The sequence below is a fragment of the Callorhinchus milii genome, unplaced genomic scaffold, assembly GCF_018977255.1.
Source record: "Callorhinchus milii isolate IMCB2004 unplaced genomic scaffold, IMCB_Cmil_1.0 Scaffold1, whole genome shotgun sequence".
Classification (NCBI taxonomy): domain Eukaryota; kingdom Metazoa; phylum Chordata; class Chondrichthyes; order Chimaeriformes; family Callorhinchidae; genus Callorhinchus; species Callorhinchus milii.
Window position 1 is genome coordinate 91,875,728 of NW_024704742.1, and position 18,007 is coordinate 91,893,734.

The 18,007-nt window shown below is 39.6% G+C and overlaps 1 protein-coding gene across 1 annotated transcript; it reads left to right on the top strand.

Annotated features, from left to right (window-relative positions):
• The first annotated feature begins 1,504 nt into the window (after positions 1-1,504).
• Positions 1,505-6,145, top strand: klf4 (Kruppel-like factor 4). The gene is made up of 5 exons (XM_007892568.2): positions 1,505-1,680; positions 1,943-2,067; positions 2,662-3,466; positions 3,588-3,752; positions 5,175-6,145. The coding sequence occupies exons 2-5, from the start codon at positions 1,966-1,968 to the stop codon at positions 5,348-5,350; spliced, it is 1,248 nt and encodes a 415-aa protein (XP_007890759.2). The 5' UTR covers positions 1,505-1,680; positions 1,943-1,965; the 3' UTR covers positions 5,351-6,145.
• Positions 6,146-18,007: the final 11,862 nt, after the last annotated feature.

Consider the following 18,007-nt stretch of genomic DNA (forward strand, 5'->3'; position numbering starts at 1 on the left):
TTTTTATGTATTCAAAATATTGTAACTTCTCCTATATAACCAATCACAGCAACTCATCTACGCGTTCTCTTCACATATGCCCACGTTTCGCCCACAAAGTATAGTCAATTCACTTTACAGTATATTCTGTGAAACGCTTTGAGACGTCTCGCAGATATAAGGCCCTATATCAAATGCAAGGATTATTATTATATACATTCACCTATGTGAACTGTTTGCCTATGTGACTGCACTTTACACTATAGTTTGTGAAGAGCTTTGAGACTTCCTTCTGACGTGAAAAGTACTTTATGAAATGCGGATTACTATTATTAAACAGCTTAGTTTCCTCCACCTTTACACAAATTTAATTCACTTTTGTTTTAAATCCTCTCTTCAAAAGTTGCAAGGCAAAGCTGGGACAGATAGAGAGAGTGGAGTGTGTGTGTGTGTGTGTGTGGGGGGGGGTAGAGCGTGGGGAAAAAAAGGACAACTCGAGCTTTTCTCTTTATTTTTCTGTGCTTTTTTTTAAAAAAAAACATGATTTACATAAAATAGAAATATTTGTTAAAAGTCGCACGAACAGTGATGGCATTATTTTTACCTGGAGGTTTGGGGCCAGGACAGCAGGGGAGAGCGACAACTCCCTTGTCTTTTTACACTAGGAATCTATATATATATATATATATAGTAACAAAAAGTAACATAGCACATCCCTTTATATATATATAATGTATACAAAACAGCCCGCATCTCTCTGTGTGTAAAAAAAACCAGGCTCGTCGCTGCTGAACCCTGCTCTGGTTGAATTGCATTGACAGCGATGCCTGTAAATAGATGCCAAACAATGCCCGGTGTTGCCCTGCCCTGCCCTGTGTGTCCCTGCCCTGCCCTGCGCCGCGCTGCTCTGCTCCAGGCGCCGTTGCCACTGTTTTGGTTGCAAACAGTTACCAGGCGGTTGTTTCCGGTGGGCGCGCGGCCAGACCAGACCAGGCCGGGCCGGGCCGGGGGGGGGGGGAGGGGCGCGCATTGTGACGCACCGGCCTGGCCCCGCCCACTCGCTTTTTTTTGGAGGCGACACATTCATAATTGTTGTTATTGTTGCTCCGCTTCCATGGCAACGGCGGCGGCGGCGGCGGCGGCGCGAGCGAGCGAGCGGGGGGGGGGAGGGGGGGAGGGAGGGAGGAGGGGGCGGGGGAGGGGCGGCCCGCGGGAGGTTCAATAAGGCGGAGCGGCGCGCGCTTCCCGGGACACTCGGCTCTCGCGCTCCGGACTGTGTGTGTGTGTGTGTGTGGGAGGGAGGGAGGCGCTGCCAGTCCCAGTCCAGCGCCGTACACCACTGCCACCGGCACCGGCCTCTCTGCTCCCCTCTCCTGCTGCACGGCCACACGCTCCTCTCCCTGACCACCCAACGCCTTGCCCGAGCCTCTCTGCAAAAGCGCCCACCCGACTCCAAACGTCAAGTCGCCTTCCAAGCTCCTCTCTCTCTCTCTCTCTCTCTCTCCACATATATATATATAGATGTGTGTGTACATATATATATATATATACATATACACTTGAGCTAAATCTGGGAGAAGCCGTCTGTCAACCTTCTTCACTTCACTCACAACGCACAGCATCACTCCCTGCTCCGGCCGTTCCTGGTGCAGGTGTTTCCTGTGAGCGAACTTCGCAATTGGTTCGCACGTTATTGATGAGGTGGGTTTAACTCGCGGATTGGTGCGCTCCCGTCCTTCTTTATCCATAAATATGGCATTAGTTCTCGGGTGGTTCACCGAGTCCTTCTCGGGATGCAAATCGAAAAAAGTAAAGGGTGACTTTTATACATATAGAGTGGAGCAGAAGAAGAGTCAGAGGCTGACTTGTTGACTTGTGCGTTTGGTTTCCTCTCCTCCTCTCCCTCTCTCTTCCCCCTCTCCCCCTCCACCCTCCCCTCTCCCCTCTCCCCCGGTGCTTGTAGGCGGCCAACAGAGTGGGTTCGACATGGCTCTGTCCGGGACGGTGCTCCCGTCCATCACCACGTTCACCACCAACACGAGTGAGAAAAGCGTGGAGAAATCCACGGGACAGACGTTCGGAAGCAACGTAAGGATCCGGAGAAATATTACTTCTCTGATGGTTTAAGTCTGGTGTCTCTTTGGTAAAGTTGCTCCACTGACTGCGACCCCGAAGCTTTTCTGTGTGTGTGTTTTTTTTTGGTTTAAAAAAAAATAGGTGTTCTGGGTGTGACGGACTCGATCCCTATCATAGGAGTCTTTTGTGTAATCCCCTCCTCCGAAAGTTCCACTTTCTGGAACTTTTGCATTTGTTTCAAACTCATTTCTTTCTCACTTGAGAGGATTTTGTGTGGAATGGTTACGGCTTCTGGGAATGTGTTGCTGTGCACAATAGGGACCGTTCAGAAACGCAGAGAACTCTTCCACTCGCAGTGCAATGTTTGTGTTGCAATCGATCCAATGCAGTATATAAAGAGGCGTTTTAGTGGAATGACTATTACTTGTAGAGGCAACTTCTCTGATTATTATATTCTACTTTCGGGAGTTGGGTTTCAACGTATTCCTCGCGGCTGCTTTTGCAGAGGGGTAGTGTTTTAATGTGTGTGTGTGTGCGTGTGTAAAAAAAAAACAACCCCTTTTTTCTTTAACAGCTCCAAAATAAACCTGTCACTACATTTTGCAGAGATGGGGAGATGAGATGGCACATTTAAGGAGGACTATGGAAATGGACAGTCACCATTCTGGATTTAGAAAGGAGGACGAGGAGTTGAGCGAACTTTTAGACTTGGATTTTATTTTATCCAACACCATGAGTTCGGAGCCGATGCCCAGCGCTGCGAGCAACTTCAGTTACCCCACACCGAGCGCACCTGGACATGCCAACGAGATGTACCAAAGGGACTCTTGTGCAAACTACAACCTAACGGACATCAGCGAGGCCCCGCTTCCCGGCGGCAGCTTTGTCGCTGAGCTTCTCAGACCAGACTTGGATCCCAGTTACTGCCATCTCAGTAGCCTCCACGGCAAGTTTGTGCTCAGGACCGCGACCGACGCGCCGGACTACAGCCAACCCCTGAGCGTCGCCAAGCCCGGCTCTGGCATGGCGGGCGCTGCAGCTCTGGCCCAGGCGGGGCACGTCCATCGGATGTGCCAGAAGATCAAGCTGGAGCCCGGGCTCAGCGCCTCCTGCTCCGGCTCGGGGAGAGCGGGGGACACCCGCGTCCCCGGGAGCGGCCAGAGACACCCGTGCAGAGGAGCAGCGAGGCACCAGCAGCAGCAACACCAGCAGCAACACCAGCAGCAGGAGTTCCCCAGGAGGGTCACCTCGCCCATGGCTGCGAGAGAGATGATCAGCAACGAGTGTCTGACTGCACCTCGCATCCTGGCTCACCAAGGACCGGCCCAGGCCGTGCCACTCCAGCCAGGCTTCCCCCCTCCTGCCGGCAGCTTTGCACACTATCAGGGACAGCCTGCGATGCAGTATCAAGGTCAGTCTTATCTCAGTCTCTTTTTGGTGAGGAGGCATTAAAACTTTCAGTGTTCGGTTCAAGGGGCAATGCTGACCACCCCCCCCCCCCCCCCCCCCCACCCCTTCTGCTTCACCTTTAGAGCTCATCTCGCCGGGGTACACACAGCAAGAGGAGATCAAACCCAAGAGAGGACGAAGGTCCTGGCCCAGGAAAAGGATAGCAATTCACATGTGCGAATATACGGGCTGTGGGAAAACTTACACCAAAAGCTCACACCTCAAAGCTCACCTCCGGACGCACACAGGTACAGTACAGCGCACTCGCTGCCTTGCCCAAGGCTTTTCAAATGTCTCAGTTTGCAAACTGATCTCTTTTGTACGGATGTACTGTTGTCGTCGTTGTTCTCACGAGTGCCTCTGGCCTCTCCTTTGCTGCACTTCTTTGCAGTCACTTCCTGTAAAGTATGAGCTTTACAGTGAGCTGACACTGTCAGTTCAGGTAGTTCGTTGCAATTGATAGATAGGGTTGTAGTTCGTCTGATTGGGATGATATACTTTCCCTTTTTCTCAACCTTTATTTTCTCTTTCCCTCCTCCCCTCATTCACGATAAAGCAAGAGATATTTATGACATCGACGAGTATGTAGGCGGATCTGCGGCTTTGTATTATAGCAGTAGTAAAGCAGCAGCTTCAGAATTCACACACTTTGGACAAAAGTGCACTTTTTTATGGTGAATTTACCCAGTTATAATAATACTAATAAACTATTATCCCCTTAACCGTGCGGACATAGACCCAGAGTGCTGCGTCTTTCAGCAGAAACCTTTAATAACCTTTAAAAAAAACATTTCAACACCCTGCAACCAGTGATCCGAGTAACGAGGCGTTTAAAATCTGTTTTCCTATTGCCATTTGGGAAAGTTGCTGGTTGTCAAGTGATGCCAGGGCGTGGACATATACATACACGTCCTCGCAGGCAAGATCTATCCCTGCAAAATATTGTTTTAAATTTTTTTTTTAAAAAAATCTCCAGAGTAGGTGACTGTCAATGTGTGGAAAAAACAACACATCGTAATTTTTTTTAAAAAAAGCGAGACTGGTCTCCAGCGTGTGCAGATTACTGTCAGCTTCCTTCAGGTCTGAGGTTTGTGCGCACACACTGGAGACATTTAGCAATGGGACCCCGAATCAAGTGGTTTTGCATGTTTGCAGTATTTTTGCATTGCGTTTGTTCAGGATACACGAGGTTTTTGAGTGTGGCTTAAAATATATGCAAATATTGGGCAATTTCAGGTGCATTTTCTTTCGGATGAGACGTTAAATCGAGGTCCCGTCTGCCCGTTTTCCATTGTAAGAGCGAAGGCAGTTCGTCCTGATGTTCTGGCAAACAATCCTCTCTCTATCCAGATTAATTGGCTGTTTGTGAGATCTTTCTGTCGGGCATAACATTACTGTTCTGTTTGCCTCCAATGACAGTAGGCAGTTTTTTGGGGAAGCAAGTTGAGGTACTTCAACTCATAGGGTACTTAAAAATATACAAGTCTTTAAATTCAGAACCAAGCTTGTAGGGATGCAAAACTTCAGGTGACAGGGGTGTTCAGCTTGATGTGAAATAAGTGAAAGATTCTTTCTGTATTGCTGTCATGGTTTTTGTCCAAACTTTTCATGTTTTTTTTTCCTGTCTGCAAATAGACAGATCTGATATAAGGGGTGTCTCTATGTTTCAGGTGAGAAGCCATATCACTGCGATTGGGAAGGTTGTGGTTGGAAGTTTGCTCGCTCTGATGAGCTGACTCGTCACTACAGAAAGCACACCGGTCACCGTCCCTTCCAGTGTCAAAAGTGTGACAGAGCATTTTCCAGATCTGATCACTTGGCTCTGCACATGAAACGGCACTTGTAAAAACAGGCGAGAAACTCCTCCAAGCCTTCAGCATGTAAATAGAATGACAGCTTTACTGCCTTCCAATCTACCGGGGCACGTAAAGGACATTGATCTGCCCACCCATTTTTGTTAATCATGTCTCATAAATATAATAGTCTGAAAGTGGAATCTCATCGGTGGAGCAACGGATTAAAAACTTCAAGACTCACTGAAATGGGCTTGAGCGGGTGCTTTCTGTCTGATCAGATATCATTGAATGACTGGAAACTGGGAATCTTGGTAAAGCAGGCTCTTTGGAATTATAGATTTTTTTTTAAGCTCTGACTATTTTCAGTTCCATGTGGATAACCAGCTGGTGACTATTTCAGTTCAAAAGACTTTTTATTTTCCTATAAGGGAAGTCAGGTACAGAAATGCTTTTATAAAGGCCCTGATGTGATGGTGCTCGGTAACTTTCTTTCAGAGGTACAAAAACTGATATGAAAACTATGCAACAATCCTGCCACTGGATAAGAAGATATACAAATAACTTCAGGTCTACGGTGTTGCCAAAGGTCAGGTAAACGTTTCTCGTTCACACAGAATAAATATGACACTGTGGTCTCATTGTGCAATAATTATTTTATTCTATTCTATGCTTTAACGCCGAACAAATTGCATTTCTATATTGTATGCAACATCATATTTTATCTAATGTACATTTATGACATTAGTTTTGTACATTTGTAAATAAGGAGTAAACATTTACTGTGGTTTGGATTTTGCATATAATGTTTTTGAAAAGAAGAAAAAGTAATAAACTTAAAATGTCCAGATCTTGAATTGTGGAGTGGAAATGTTTTTCGCCCTTTGCTCAACAAAAGGATTCTATGCATAAAGTACTAATAGTTTATTCTAACGTGGCATGAAAATCTAAGCATTCTCTGATATTCCTCTGTCAGCCTTCAAATCCAGATACCAATTCTGAACAGATCATGTAGTATGGAAATAAGAGACATTTCTCTGACACTCTCTTCTATCACTGTATTACTTTGGGGAACACATTTTTAAAAAAAAGTAAGTAACGTTTACATTGCTTTATACTGCATTCAGTGATGCACACTATAGTGTGTTTTAACTACAGTATTGTATCTTTAGTGTTGAGATCATTTTAGTGAATAGAACAAGGTTTGTTGTCATGGTTTATGATACTGACATAACTACCCGAGCCATTACTGGCTTGGGACATGCTCCAGACTGTTTTGTTGCATGTAGAAACTATATGGTAGGGAACAGGGGAATACCTACTTTATTTTGTGAGTAAGGAAGATCTGATAACAAGTGTTCAAATTCTGAAAATCGTCCTCATGAGTAAGAACAGGACTCCAGTGTTTCCCCCAAACCCCTTGTGGGTTCTGTTTTTGTGAGATGCAGGATTTTAAAAATGCATTCATTCAAGGACTGCCTTGACCTCAAAGTACTTTTTACCAGTGAGTCATTGAGCCAGTGTGTGAATATTTTGATTAGCAACATTATATAAATAATGGGAGATATGTTAGTATTTTAACATTCAGCATCAACAGCTGGAAGGATTCTCCATAAAGTTTTTTTTAAAAGGGGGCTTGGAAATTGCAATTAGAACTTTAAGCACGCTCTGATATTCCTTTGTCAGTCATTCAAATAAATGCAGATACCAATTTTGATCATGTAGTATGAAAACAAGAATCATCTCTCTCTGCCACTTTCTATCACTGTACTACTTTGGGGAAGTATGTTGCAAATGTAAAATCTTCTTGTACAGCTGATTTATACCCATGGTGAGGGCATGGGGCAGAAGTTATTTAAAATGGATTTTTACATTTTGAGTATTATGTTTGGAATTCAATATGTACAATGAGGATTTAAATAATAATTTGGGCACTCAATGCACGACAGTTTATGGGACACCTCTGTGTGCAAATGGCTGCCATGTTTCACCCACAAAATATACAATCAATTCACTGTATAGTATATTCTGTGAAGTACTTTGAGATGTCTCAAAGACGTGATAAGGTGGTTTATCAAATGCAAGGATTATTGTTCTTATTATTTATTACATAGAAAATAACAAATCGCATTATGCCCTAAATCTTCTTTAATGTGCAAAGATATTTGAGGTTAGGTGCACCACGGCATTGGTCTCTTGGGAATGTGCTAGGAGTTAAAGTTTTATAGTAAGATGCAGCATTTATTAATTGCCATTGTCATTTTGCTTTATTGAAAAATCTTCTTGGTTGTAATACAGTACCTTACATTTCCTTTTCATGTGGCAGAATATGGAGTGAATTATATTTATCATAATTTTCTATGTAGTAGGAGGAGGAGTGAATTTCAAAAGTTGCTTTGTGATGTGGAAGTTCTGGAAGGTGTCTCCGTCTACGGTTTTGTCCTGTGAAGATCAAGTTAGGAATTTGGTGGGAAGGAAGAAGCTGATGTCACGACATTCCGTGAGGAAGATCAATGACATCTTGAGCACAAGGGGAAGCTATAGCTGCTGAGAAGAACGTGATGTGTGCTATTGAGGAAATATGACCGAAGACTGAATCGCACTCAGACTCAGTAGGCCTTTCCTTTAATTAGAGTGAGATAATACTTTGGTTCAGGTTTGTTTTGTTTTTTACAACGTTCGGGCAATTAAAACATTTGCATTATAATCCACTGTATGGATCAGTGGAAATTTTTTATTTGGGAGAATTTGTTTTGAAATGCAGGCTGATGTTAAAAAAAAAAAATTGGTTTCTTAAAGCGTAGAGCAATGGATGATTTAATACTAATCCTTGCATTTGATATAGCGCTTTTCACGTCGGGAGGACGTCCCAAAGCGCTTCACAGAACACACTGTCAAGTGAATTGACTGTATATTTGTGGGCGAACGCGGCAGCCAATTGTGCACAGCAATGTCCCACAAACATTCGTAGATTGAAAATGACCAATTTATTATTGTTTTTTGTTTTGGAGGGATTTGGCAACAACTTACAATATTTCTCTGTGTTGTGCATGTGAGTTTCGTGCTCCTGTTATGAGACTGGATCCACTGTGAACAACAGCTCCAGAGTACAGGAATATACTACTGTGTAGCCTATTCTAGTTGTACCCAATTTTTAATAGTGGTCTGTATTAGTCATACACTAAAGGAATAAATACTGGACTTGAGGCATATTCTGGAACAAGATTTGCATCAGTGACAAGTAAGAAAATGGTTCTTGTAGTGGAGAGAAGTTCCAAATTAGCTTTTTAGTGTGTATTGGGTTATTCTTCATGTTCACCTTCCATTTTTTTTAAATGAACACTTAATTGCAATAACTCCCCACTATCAACAATTTGACAGGGCATAGGATTGCTGCTTATATTTTATTTCACAAATGAGAACTATCTAAAACCAGAACATATGCTTGTACTCAACATAAATCACTGATGAGAACAGTAGCGTTTCTTCTGCAGCTGTTTATAGTGGTTGTCCATCTGTGCCTCTTCTATAGTTGTAGTGTTGGCAAAACATAAACTAAAGAAATAATTACACAAACTAAATATTTGTGCTGGGAGCGGAGGGGGTAAGAGGTTCAAAAATGTATTTATAAAGTCTAATTTTGTTTCACACGTTTTAATGATTTTTCTTTAAAGTAATTTTTTTACGATGTTCTCACCATTTTTTCTTAAGTTTAAACCGTTCTAAATTTGATCTTAAAAACAAATTCAGAGAAGTTCAGAGAGTCCTATACGGTTGAAAGCTATCAGATAGAGGCATTCTTTAAGCAAGCTTATACTATTGGCTGTGTCTGAAGTACAAACAGTTTTTATTAACAATATAATGGAATATGTACAGTTTTTTTAACACTTAAGATCTGGAAAGTTTATGTCCTTATCTGTTCTCTTTAATGTCCAAATACAAGGATGATCTTCCTGTCATTTTGAATTTCTGGTATTAGCAGTACATCACAATGGATATATGATATTTGACGTTCATTCAGCTTCATTACAAATGACTACCAGACTTGTGTGTTTATTAGGCCCACATGTAACGTGTACTATTTTCATGAATGGAGACAAATGGGGAATTTGTATCTATTATATGAAAGCAACAGATGGTTGAAATGAATCGGATGTTTATGGGGCCCTGAGCTAGTTTGTCTATAAAGCATTCACACATCTACTGGATTTAAATTGAGTAAATCCATAAGTCTCTTGGCAAGAAAGACTCATTTTTATTTAATTCATCTATCTTCTTTGTAATTGACACAAAAATTGTCTAACTATAAGAATTGAATCCTAAACCAGAAAATAAATATACTCTTGGGATTGACAAGAAGCTGAACAGAGCAGTAGCAAGGTCTCAAAGAAACCAAGGGAAAATAGGATTCAGTGAGAAACCAGTAAAATAAATTAATGGCAGAAGACAAAACAGGAAAGTAACTTACTTTGTTTAGTTGATGAGTAGGATTTTTACAGACTCTGGATCCTGTACACATTTGCAGTTTATCCCAAAGCAGCAGTACTCCAGGTGCATAATAAGGCAACATTTGTGGAGGAAACTTATTTAATGATCGAGCATTCACTTGCTTACTTTTTATATAAGTTGCAGATCTTTCTATTTCTCATCATGTTTAAAGAGATGTACTATGAGTGCTAATATAGAGCTTGGTTTCCAATGTGCCAATCCAGTCTACAGTTTCTATCTTCCATGACTAAAGTTTGGCTCAGGTGCTTGTGTAGCCGATTAGTTGTGTATTTATTGTAAGACGCCACCAAATTATGTTATTGGGACGTTTGTTTAATGCTGGTATTCTGATTCACTATTTCCATTTCCTACTGAATTTACTGATGTAGAAGTTGAGAAAAAAGTTAATTGAATATATTTTCTTAAGGTCAACAGTTAATGTTTTAATGTTACCACAGTATACAGTAATTGATCCTACACCAACTCAGCAATACCTAATCCATCTCCAGTCTCTAAAAGAATTTCCAGATTTTTATTATTGGTGGTTTTTAACCTCTGTAACTGATTCAGTTACATTTTATTTCCTGGAAGCAAATAACGTATGAGAGAGACTCTTAAAGCAGCTCACAGGTTAAATTCACACATAATTTTTGTGACTTTTGTTTTGGTTTTAGTTCCAATTCAGGAGAGGTCTTTATGTTATTCATAGATTACAATCTGAACCTTGTCTGTTAAAATCAACTATATATGTTCCTTTCTTCCTTTGTATTGAGAAACCTAAAGAAAGCGCATTCTGCAGAATACCACCAGAAAGAATAAGAGTAAAGATATGGTAAATTAAGCATTGTAGTTTTAAATGTCTTACGTTGTAGGAGGAAAGGAAGGCTGAGGGAGATTTGTAGTTCCAGTTCTGAGTTTGTAGAGTGAGGTTTGGTTTCAATGTTGTGAGGGTGCAGGAGTAGGCAGAGTATGTCAGATACTAACATCTTTAATCTAAATTCCACCTTGGGGTTCAGGGAGGGAGTGACCCACACATTTTGCCGAATATAGTGGTAACATTCAATGAGAGTGCAAACTATGCTATAATGTGTATGGATTCTATAATGGGTCATTCCCTATTATGTTGCCTGGTTTCCAAAGGACATTCTTAAATGGTATTATGTGTAACTATATTTCGCAATCTTCTTAGATTTACACTTTCTGTAGATGATAAATTGATCGGTTGTGGACTGGTTCACTTTGCTGTATTTTACAAAAAACATGATGTGGAATTACTATAATCAAATCAATTCAAACTGTTCAAAAAGTAACAGTTTTTCCAACAATGAGACTTCATGATCATTATTACATTTGATGTTTCCAAATTGCCTTGGGGAATGTTTTGTCTTCCATGACTTCTTCAAAAGACAATCAACCCTATTTTAATGTTTTTGCAGTTATTTCAGATATTTTCCATTACTGGCTATGTGTAAAATTAAGAAGAACTAAGATAGCTTCTCCTTGTCCCCTCACTCACAGTCCTGCTTGCCATCTGGCTGTATTTGACTATTTAAATTAGACCATGGGTTTGATAGGGAGCCAAGTAACATTACATGTAATTTTATGGTGCAGTTATACTGAGTTTTGCGATTTTCAGTTTTAAAGCTGCAATTTTGTCCAAAGGTGCAAAGCTCTGTGGCATCTATCTGAGATCCAATCATGTTTTCACAACTAAGTTGCCGAATGCTATCTTCAACAAAGGTTTGGAACGTTCTAGCTTGAATCTGCAGTTTTAAAATTTTATTAAAGCAGCTTAATGTTGTCCTGGTGTACCACTTTATGCTTCCTCATGATCAGAGTGCCTGATGCCAACCCTGCATTTATCCAAATATAAAAATAATTCCTTTTCCAAGATTGACATCCATTTCTTTTGATTTACACAAATGGTGACCAAAACCAAACATTTTAGATTAATACAGTACAGAAATATAGCTGGCTTATAAGCTTTATGGTTTATGGCTTTACCTAGGTATTCAGTTGATGGTTTGCTATTTAAGCATTGGAGTACTGATATTTACAGTTTTCAGACGCATTTTTTTCCATTAATGACCTACTGTTGGATTACTTCAATGATGGTACTGCACTTGTAAGTATTGTTGACTTGCTATTGGTTATTGGGGGAAAATTTGCCTCTCAGGCCAAATTTGCTTTCCCAACAAATGTTTTATATCTTTAGACCCGAGTGGATAACAAATTAGAGGATTATGCCAGCATTGATGCCAATAGCAGAACACCCATCCAGTTTTCAGTTTGCTAACCAGTTTAAGTAATGCCAACCCATTGTATAGTGTTAATTTGTTGAATCATAATTGACTTCATATGGGAAAAATATTTATTAGCCCATTATTGTTGTAACAATACAAATTGATTTTCTGCTCATGCATTGTAGCAAAATGAGCTGTGGCAATGGTGTTTTCGTTTCCATCCGTCAGTAATGACTTTTTTAAAAAGAATGTATTATAGAAATGCAGCAAAGTCCATCTGATTAAAAGTCGCATACGTTCAGCTTCCTGAGTATTGGAATTCTTAATTCCTTTACCCCCAAACCTTCCCGGCTAAAACTTGAAGTTTCTTGTGGACATCGGTGCAAATAATAGCAACTGAGAGGCTGATACTGTTGCGGTAGGTTTTCAGATAAAATGTTTGCATTGAAAACTAATTTACTCAGCAGATTCTTGTCTTTGGTGCTATAGCAGTCAAGCAAGTTTTCTCAAGTCTTATTTTTTTTGTTAGTTTCCCAAATCTAACAATTTCCAGGGACATTCAGGTACTTTCCAATTGCTTTGTAAAGATAGTCAGCTGTTAACCGTGCAACATGATCTTACTCTGGAGCAGTTGATCTTATTGAAATTTCAATATCCAATCATGTGCCATTCCTGCCATAACATTTAATGTAAAAAAAACATAATCTAAGTGTGAAATGTTTTCTAGTCATGTTTTACTTTAATGCTTAGTGCACTATTTATATTCTGTACATTACCAGATTTAGCTGCAAAGTTATTGAAAAGAAGCTTAAAAAAAATCCCAATCCAATATTCCTTGGCAAACTATATATGCAATTATGGTTCACCTTATTAGGACAGTGCAGTTACAGTGGTCAAACTACAGAGTCTTATTTATTCATTTAAAATGTTTGTTCTAGTTAGCTCGGTGTAGCTGACAATTTCTAGTTGTGTTGTCAAATTCAGATGCCATGCTGTATACAGCATCCAAGCACACTGAAATTCAGTTGAAGGTACACCATCTACCTCTGAACTCATTTGCAAAGTTATCCCTAAGAGCAGAGTTAAATGCTGTAGTGAATTGATTTAGTAAAAATGACTCTGTGGAGATTTTGTTTTGGGCTGCATTGCAACAAATACAGACCACAGGTGCAATTCATTTCATATTCATCTAAATGTTAAAGTAACAATGATACAAAAAGGCACTTTTTAATGCTCTTGTATTACATTTGTCAAATTACTTTTTGAATGCATTTATTGAACTACATTAATTATCACAAAGAAAAATTATTGGGACTGAATCTGAAGCGGATAACCTTTCTGACCAGTTTAAGCTTTTTAAATGAAAATTATTTGTCACCATTGAGAATTGTTCATTGATCTGCCAGAAATTGTCATCAACTTGCACAAGTTTGTGGAGAGAGTTTCAGAGAGGTGAAGTAATAGCATAGAAGAAGTGTGAGGAACAATTAATAGACTAGAGTTGGATGGACAATGGGCTGGACCAAAAGAAAAGTGCAGAACTATTTGCCAAAAATTCCAGGCATTTGACAAATTTTGCAGAAAATTGCAGCCGCACTTTTCTATTGGCCCAGGTCGATGAGCAGAAGTTGTCACTATCTGTCCTTAAGTTATTAGTCTCATTCTTTGAGTTCAAAATTCAGTCCTTTGAATAGTTGTCACTAGTTGAACAAGCTTTGTGTCCGAATACCATTAAATCTATTGCTGTGAAACTCAGACAATTGAATTTATTTTATCTTGATTAATAAAAATAGCAATCTGTTCATTATGATGAGGAAAAAAATATTGTTAATTATCAATATTACCGACTTCAATGTATTTTTATTTCATTTGTTTTTTTAAGTCAAACATTGGTGAAACAGATTCTTGCTGTTCTATTTAAACACCACTGCCTTTTATCCTGATACAGCAATGAGCTTAAAAACTCGGCACCGTGGTTTAAAAATGCAACTAAACCCATATAATTAGACCGGGTGGGTGAATAATGAGCTATTTCACATATCATTATGTCTAGTTTTCATGGCATTCTCAGACATGATTTTCAACTTGTTTCAGATATGCATATTTGGTAACTGTTTCTGATGTAAAAACCTTTAGTCTGACAGCTGAGTTATGGGAGCAGCATTTGTCTGCAAGCGAGAAATACCTGGCTCCAGACTGGGTTAGTTCAAAGAGGTTGTCTTGTTTTTTGTGTCTTGTTTTTATTTCGTCTGCCTAATTTAAGTACATACTGTGTATTCTATCCTGTGAATTCACTCTCTGAATACCAGTTAAATTCAAGGTTGTCATTTTGGTCACAGGACCTTTTGAATTAGGTAGTGTATTGCACCAATGGATGCATTTTTCATTGATAGAATACATGGTATGACAGACTGCATGGTGCTTAAATGCACTCCAAGTTTCTATGTAGGTGGTTCAGTATTGGAAAGCTTTTTAAAAAAAAAGTTTCTGAAAATTGTGATTTTTTAAAAAAAAGTGGAAGTATTTATCTTAAATTAACCAATTTTGCTCCTGAAACTTTTCTGTAATTTGAATACTAAAATGACTAAAACACTTAAACGGTGTACATAAAAATGCTGTGTTCTTGGCTTGATTACTGCAACATAATCTGTGTTCGTCAGCAGAAGTTGGTAATGTGTATGATTTGGGCTTAGTTATGCTGGCTCTTATTTGATTAAAGTATGCACGTGGGATCAAATCTTTGGCAACTTTTTCTTTGAAACTTATCTTTTTATCAAAAAGAATATAATATAGTAAGTGTACTTTTACCTCTCTCTGAGCCTTTATTTCTTCTCCAGTTGAACTGTGGCAGGGTTTTGCCAGCCCGGTGTAAATGTATGCATTTCATAATGAAGGCTATTGTTGTGTGCTAGTCTTAACTCCCATGATTCAGCAAGCTTGAATGAAGATTAGAAAGTTAATGTTTCATCCTTATATCAGTTAAATGTACATTTATATATGTGCCATAATTGGTGTTATAAAATGAATGCAATGTTATTTAAAGGGGAATTCCAGATTTTAAATGGTTTATTTCAATTTACTTTGCAAACACATCACTCTGTCAAGAGTTTTGAACTGCATGCAAGTAAACTATGCTGCAGAATCCTGTTTGTAACCTTTAATTCCCCCACACCTTCCCCAGAGCTGGTGATACTAAGGAGTAAACTACAATTATTTACGCAATGCTTTCTGGAAATTGCATCATCACTGGAGCCTATTTGTGCTCTATAGCTTCATTACAACATCTTCAAAGTAAGTTTGGTTATTTCAACTACCTTTTTGTGTGAATATTTGTGCTTCTCCAGTTAAACAGTCTTTTTGCTGGAATAGAAGATTTTTCCACTTTTGTTGCACTGCATCATACTAAGCCCTACTGCATTCAGTGTTAAAGCCAGGTGCAGAGTAAAGTTCCCTATACTTGATCTCAGCCCCAATCCCAGAAGAGCCTGTCCCCTTGTGGACTATTGAGCAAGATTATTATTTTACTTTGTGGGTCTGCAATTACTAAGAGCTGCCAATTGGAAATGCTTGAACTCATTTGCAGTTAACAACGAAGAAATGTTTCTCCATTCAGTCCATACTAGATTCAAACCTGGTTCTTGAGATGAAAGGACTGTGCACAAGCAACACTCCCCATTGCAACCAAATCTATTTTTAATGAGCAAAAATTGCCTGAGGAAAGTGCTCTTAGTGCCATGTATAGCATTTTACAATCCAGCTAAAAACATTGTAATTGCTTTTCTCAGAACTCTGAACATCCAAATTCACATTTTGTATGTTTCGCTCCAGCTAGAAAAGCAGAATATGGTTTATCACAATCATATCAATTGCTTGTAATGTAGCCAGTTTTGTGAAATGACACTCATTCTTCAATATTTTCCTTAACGGAAAATATGGGCATTTTATTGAAACCCACCCATGTTAAATGTATGAGTGTGATGGTAAACTTGTTATTGACAGTCACCTGAAAATCGTTCATTATTATGACAAGAACTTGCATTTATATAGCGTCTTCACTTGGTGTGTCTCGGAGTGCTCAGTGTTTTTTGCAGTAGTTCAGACATGCAGTCAGTAAACTTGAATGATGAGAAAAAGATGTGTGTGCACAGCTAATATTGCAAGATACTTTTTTTAAAAAAAGTATTCCTCACTAATCAACTTTATTCTTAAACTCAGGTAGATGTAAGAAAGGAGGAAAGTTGAGTGGAGGGAAAAAAACAGATCCTACATTTAGCCATAGCTGGTGAAATTTGCCACTGGAACAGTAGACTCAAGTGAAGCATTTCCTGATCATATGGATGTGGAATTTTTTAAAATTATTTTACAACACAACGCAGAGTCTCCAGGATCATATAACCAATTCTGTTTCAGTTACATGACATTTCAAGGAACAGACAAAAACTGGTGAGTGAAAATGTTAAATTTATCCCATTGTGAACTGATGGAGAAGACCTCGGGTTTAATTACATGCTCGGAGAGATGTTGAGTATGTTGTGGATAACTGTTTTGGTTTGACAGAATTGGAGATGTTCTAATAAACCATTGGACTATGCTGGTTTATTAATTAGGGAAACCCAGGGAGCTATTGGCAGTAGAACAAATTAATAATAGTGGAGTAATGGATTGACGACAAAGAAAGCTTTAATTTGTCATTATCATAAATATAATCTGGGGAAGGTTGAGAGGAGATTTTATTATCGACTGCTTACTTTGGCTGTTGGGCCTCACCTATAGCTATAGTATCAATGCATTTCTTATGTAAGTTACGGAAGGTTTGTGTGATTGGATCAAACCAAACCTCTGATTTGGACTCTCTGAAATGAAGACCCAACTGCTTGAAGTTATTAAACATTGATATTCAACTTCTTGTGCGGTTCCCTTACACTGAATAGAAACCGAGCCAAAGCAAGGCCCAACTAGTGTTTTGATCTACAAAGATTAAAGTAAAGATTGAGAGGGAGGTGGTTCTAGAGATTTAACCAAACTGCGAGGAACTAACTTAAATCGGCTGCCTTTAGACAGCGTGTAAATGTGCTTTAACGCCACCATAATTGTTACTTACTGATGAATCCGATTACTGTTTCAAAGAGGACGCACAGACACAATGGCCAAATGGCTTCTTCTACCCAGCAAATTTCGATAATTTCTATACTGTGAAGACAATTGGAAATAAGCCTGAAGAACAACACTTGGAAAATAAGGTGGACTTGATCATCATAAATTAAAGGAAACAGTAACAGCAGGGTCAATAAGGAGGTTGGCATGGCTCTAGTATTTGTCTAGAGGGCAAATATATCACCAGGTCAAATTCAAACTCCAATCTGGGAAGAGTTAGCTTTTTTCCAGTCAGGCATTGGTTGTGGCACTACAGTTTGCCTCAGTGGCACTGGGCTATTTATAACATACACTGTAGGGATGCTGGAGACCTTATCAAACTGCTTCTGCTATTTGCACATGAATAACCAATTTCCCAGCTGGCATATTGTATTCCATTTTGTCAGTATCCATGGATTAGGAACAATGTGTTTGACTTTCTGCAGCACACGCAGAGGTGGTGTTTATTTAGTGGGGCAGGGTTGGGTTTAATCCAGAAATCTTCAAAATATAGCATTTTACTATGTGTGTGTGTGTGTGTGTTTGCTAGTTAGGTTTATTCATACCCTTGAAAGGCTTTGGGATGATTTGTGAGTCTGCCTTGTAGCCCTTGAAGTAAGCTGTTTTCTCTTGGTGGTAGGTGGTTTGTATATTGTAGATATAAAGGAAATCCTCAAGCACCTCTTCATAGCCTGAGCAATGTTTAGTCCCGGTGATACACTATCAAGAGTACCAACAGGAAAACTGAAGCATTGCAGAAGTGCACGGTGTGCCCCTACTTCTTCAAAGACTGGTAAAAGAAGATGACTGATCATAGCTTCCTATTGCTGCCCACCTCTGGTTGAG

Bases quoted from the DNA above. Each gene is read 5' to 3' on its own strand.
- klf4 (XM_007892568.2), top strand. From the start codon at position 1,966: ATGGCTCTGTCCGGGACGGTGCTCCCGTCCATCACCACGTTCACCACC. The intron at 3,467-3,587 runs GTCAGTCTTATC...CTTCACCTTTAG, and splicing joins GCCTGCGATGCAGTATCAAG to AGCTCATCTCGCCGGGGTAC. The intron at 3,753-5,174 runs GTACAGTACAGC...TCTATGTTTCAG, and splicing joins TCACCTCCGGACGCACACAG to GTGAGAAGCCATATCACTGC.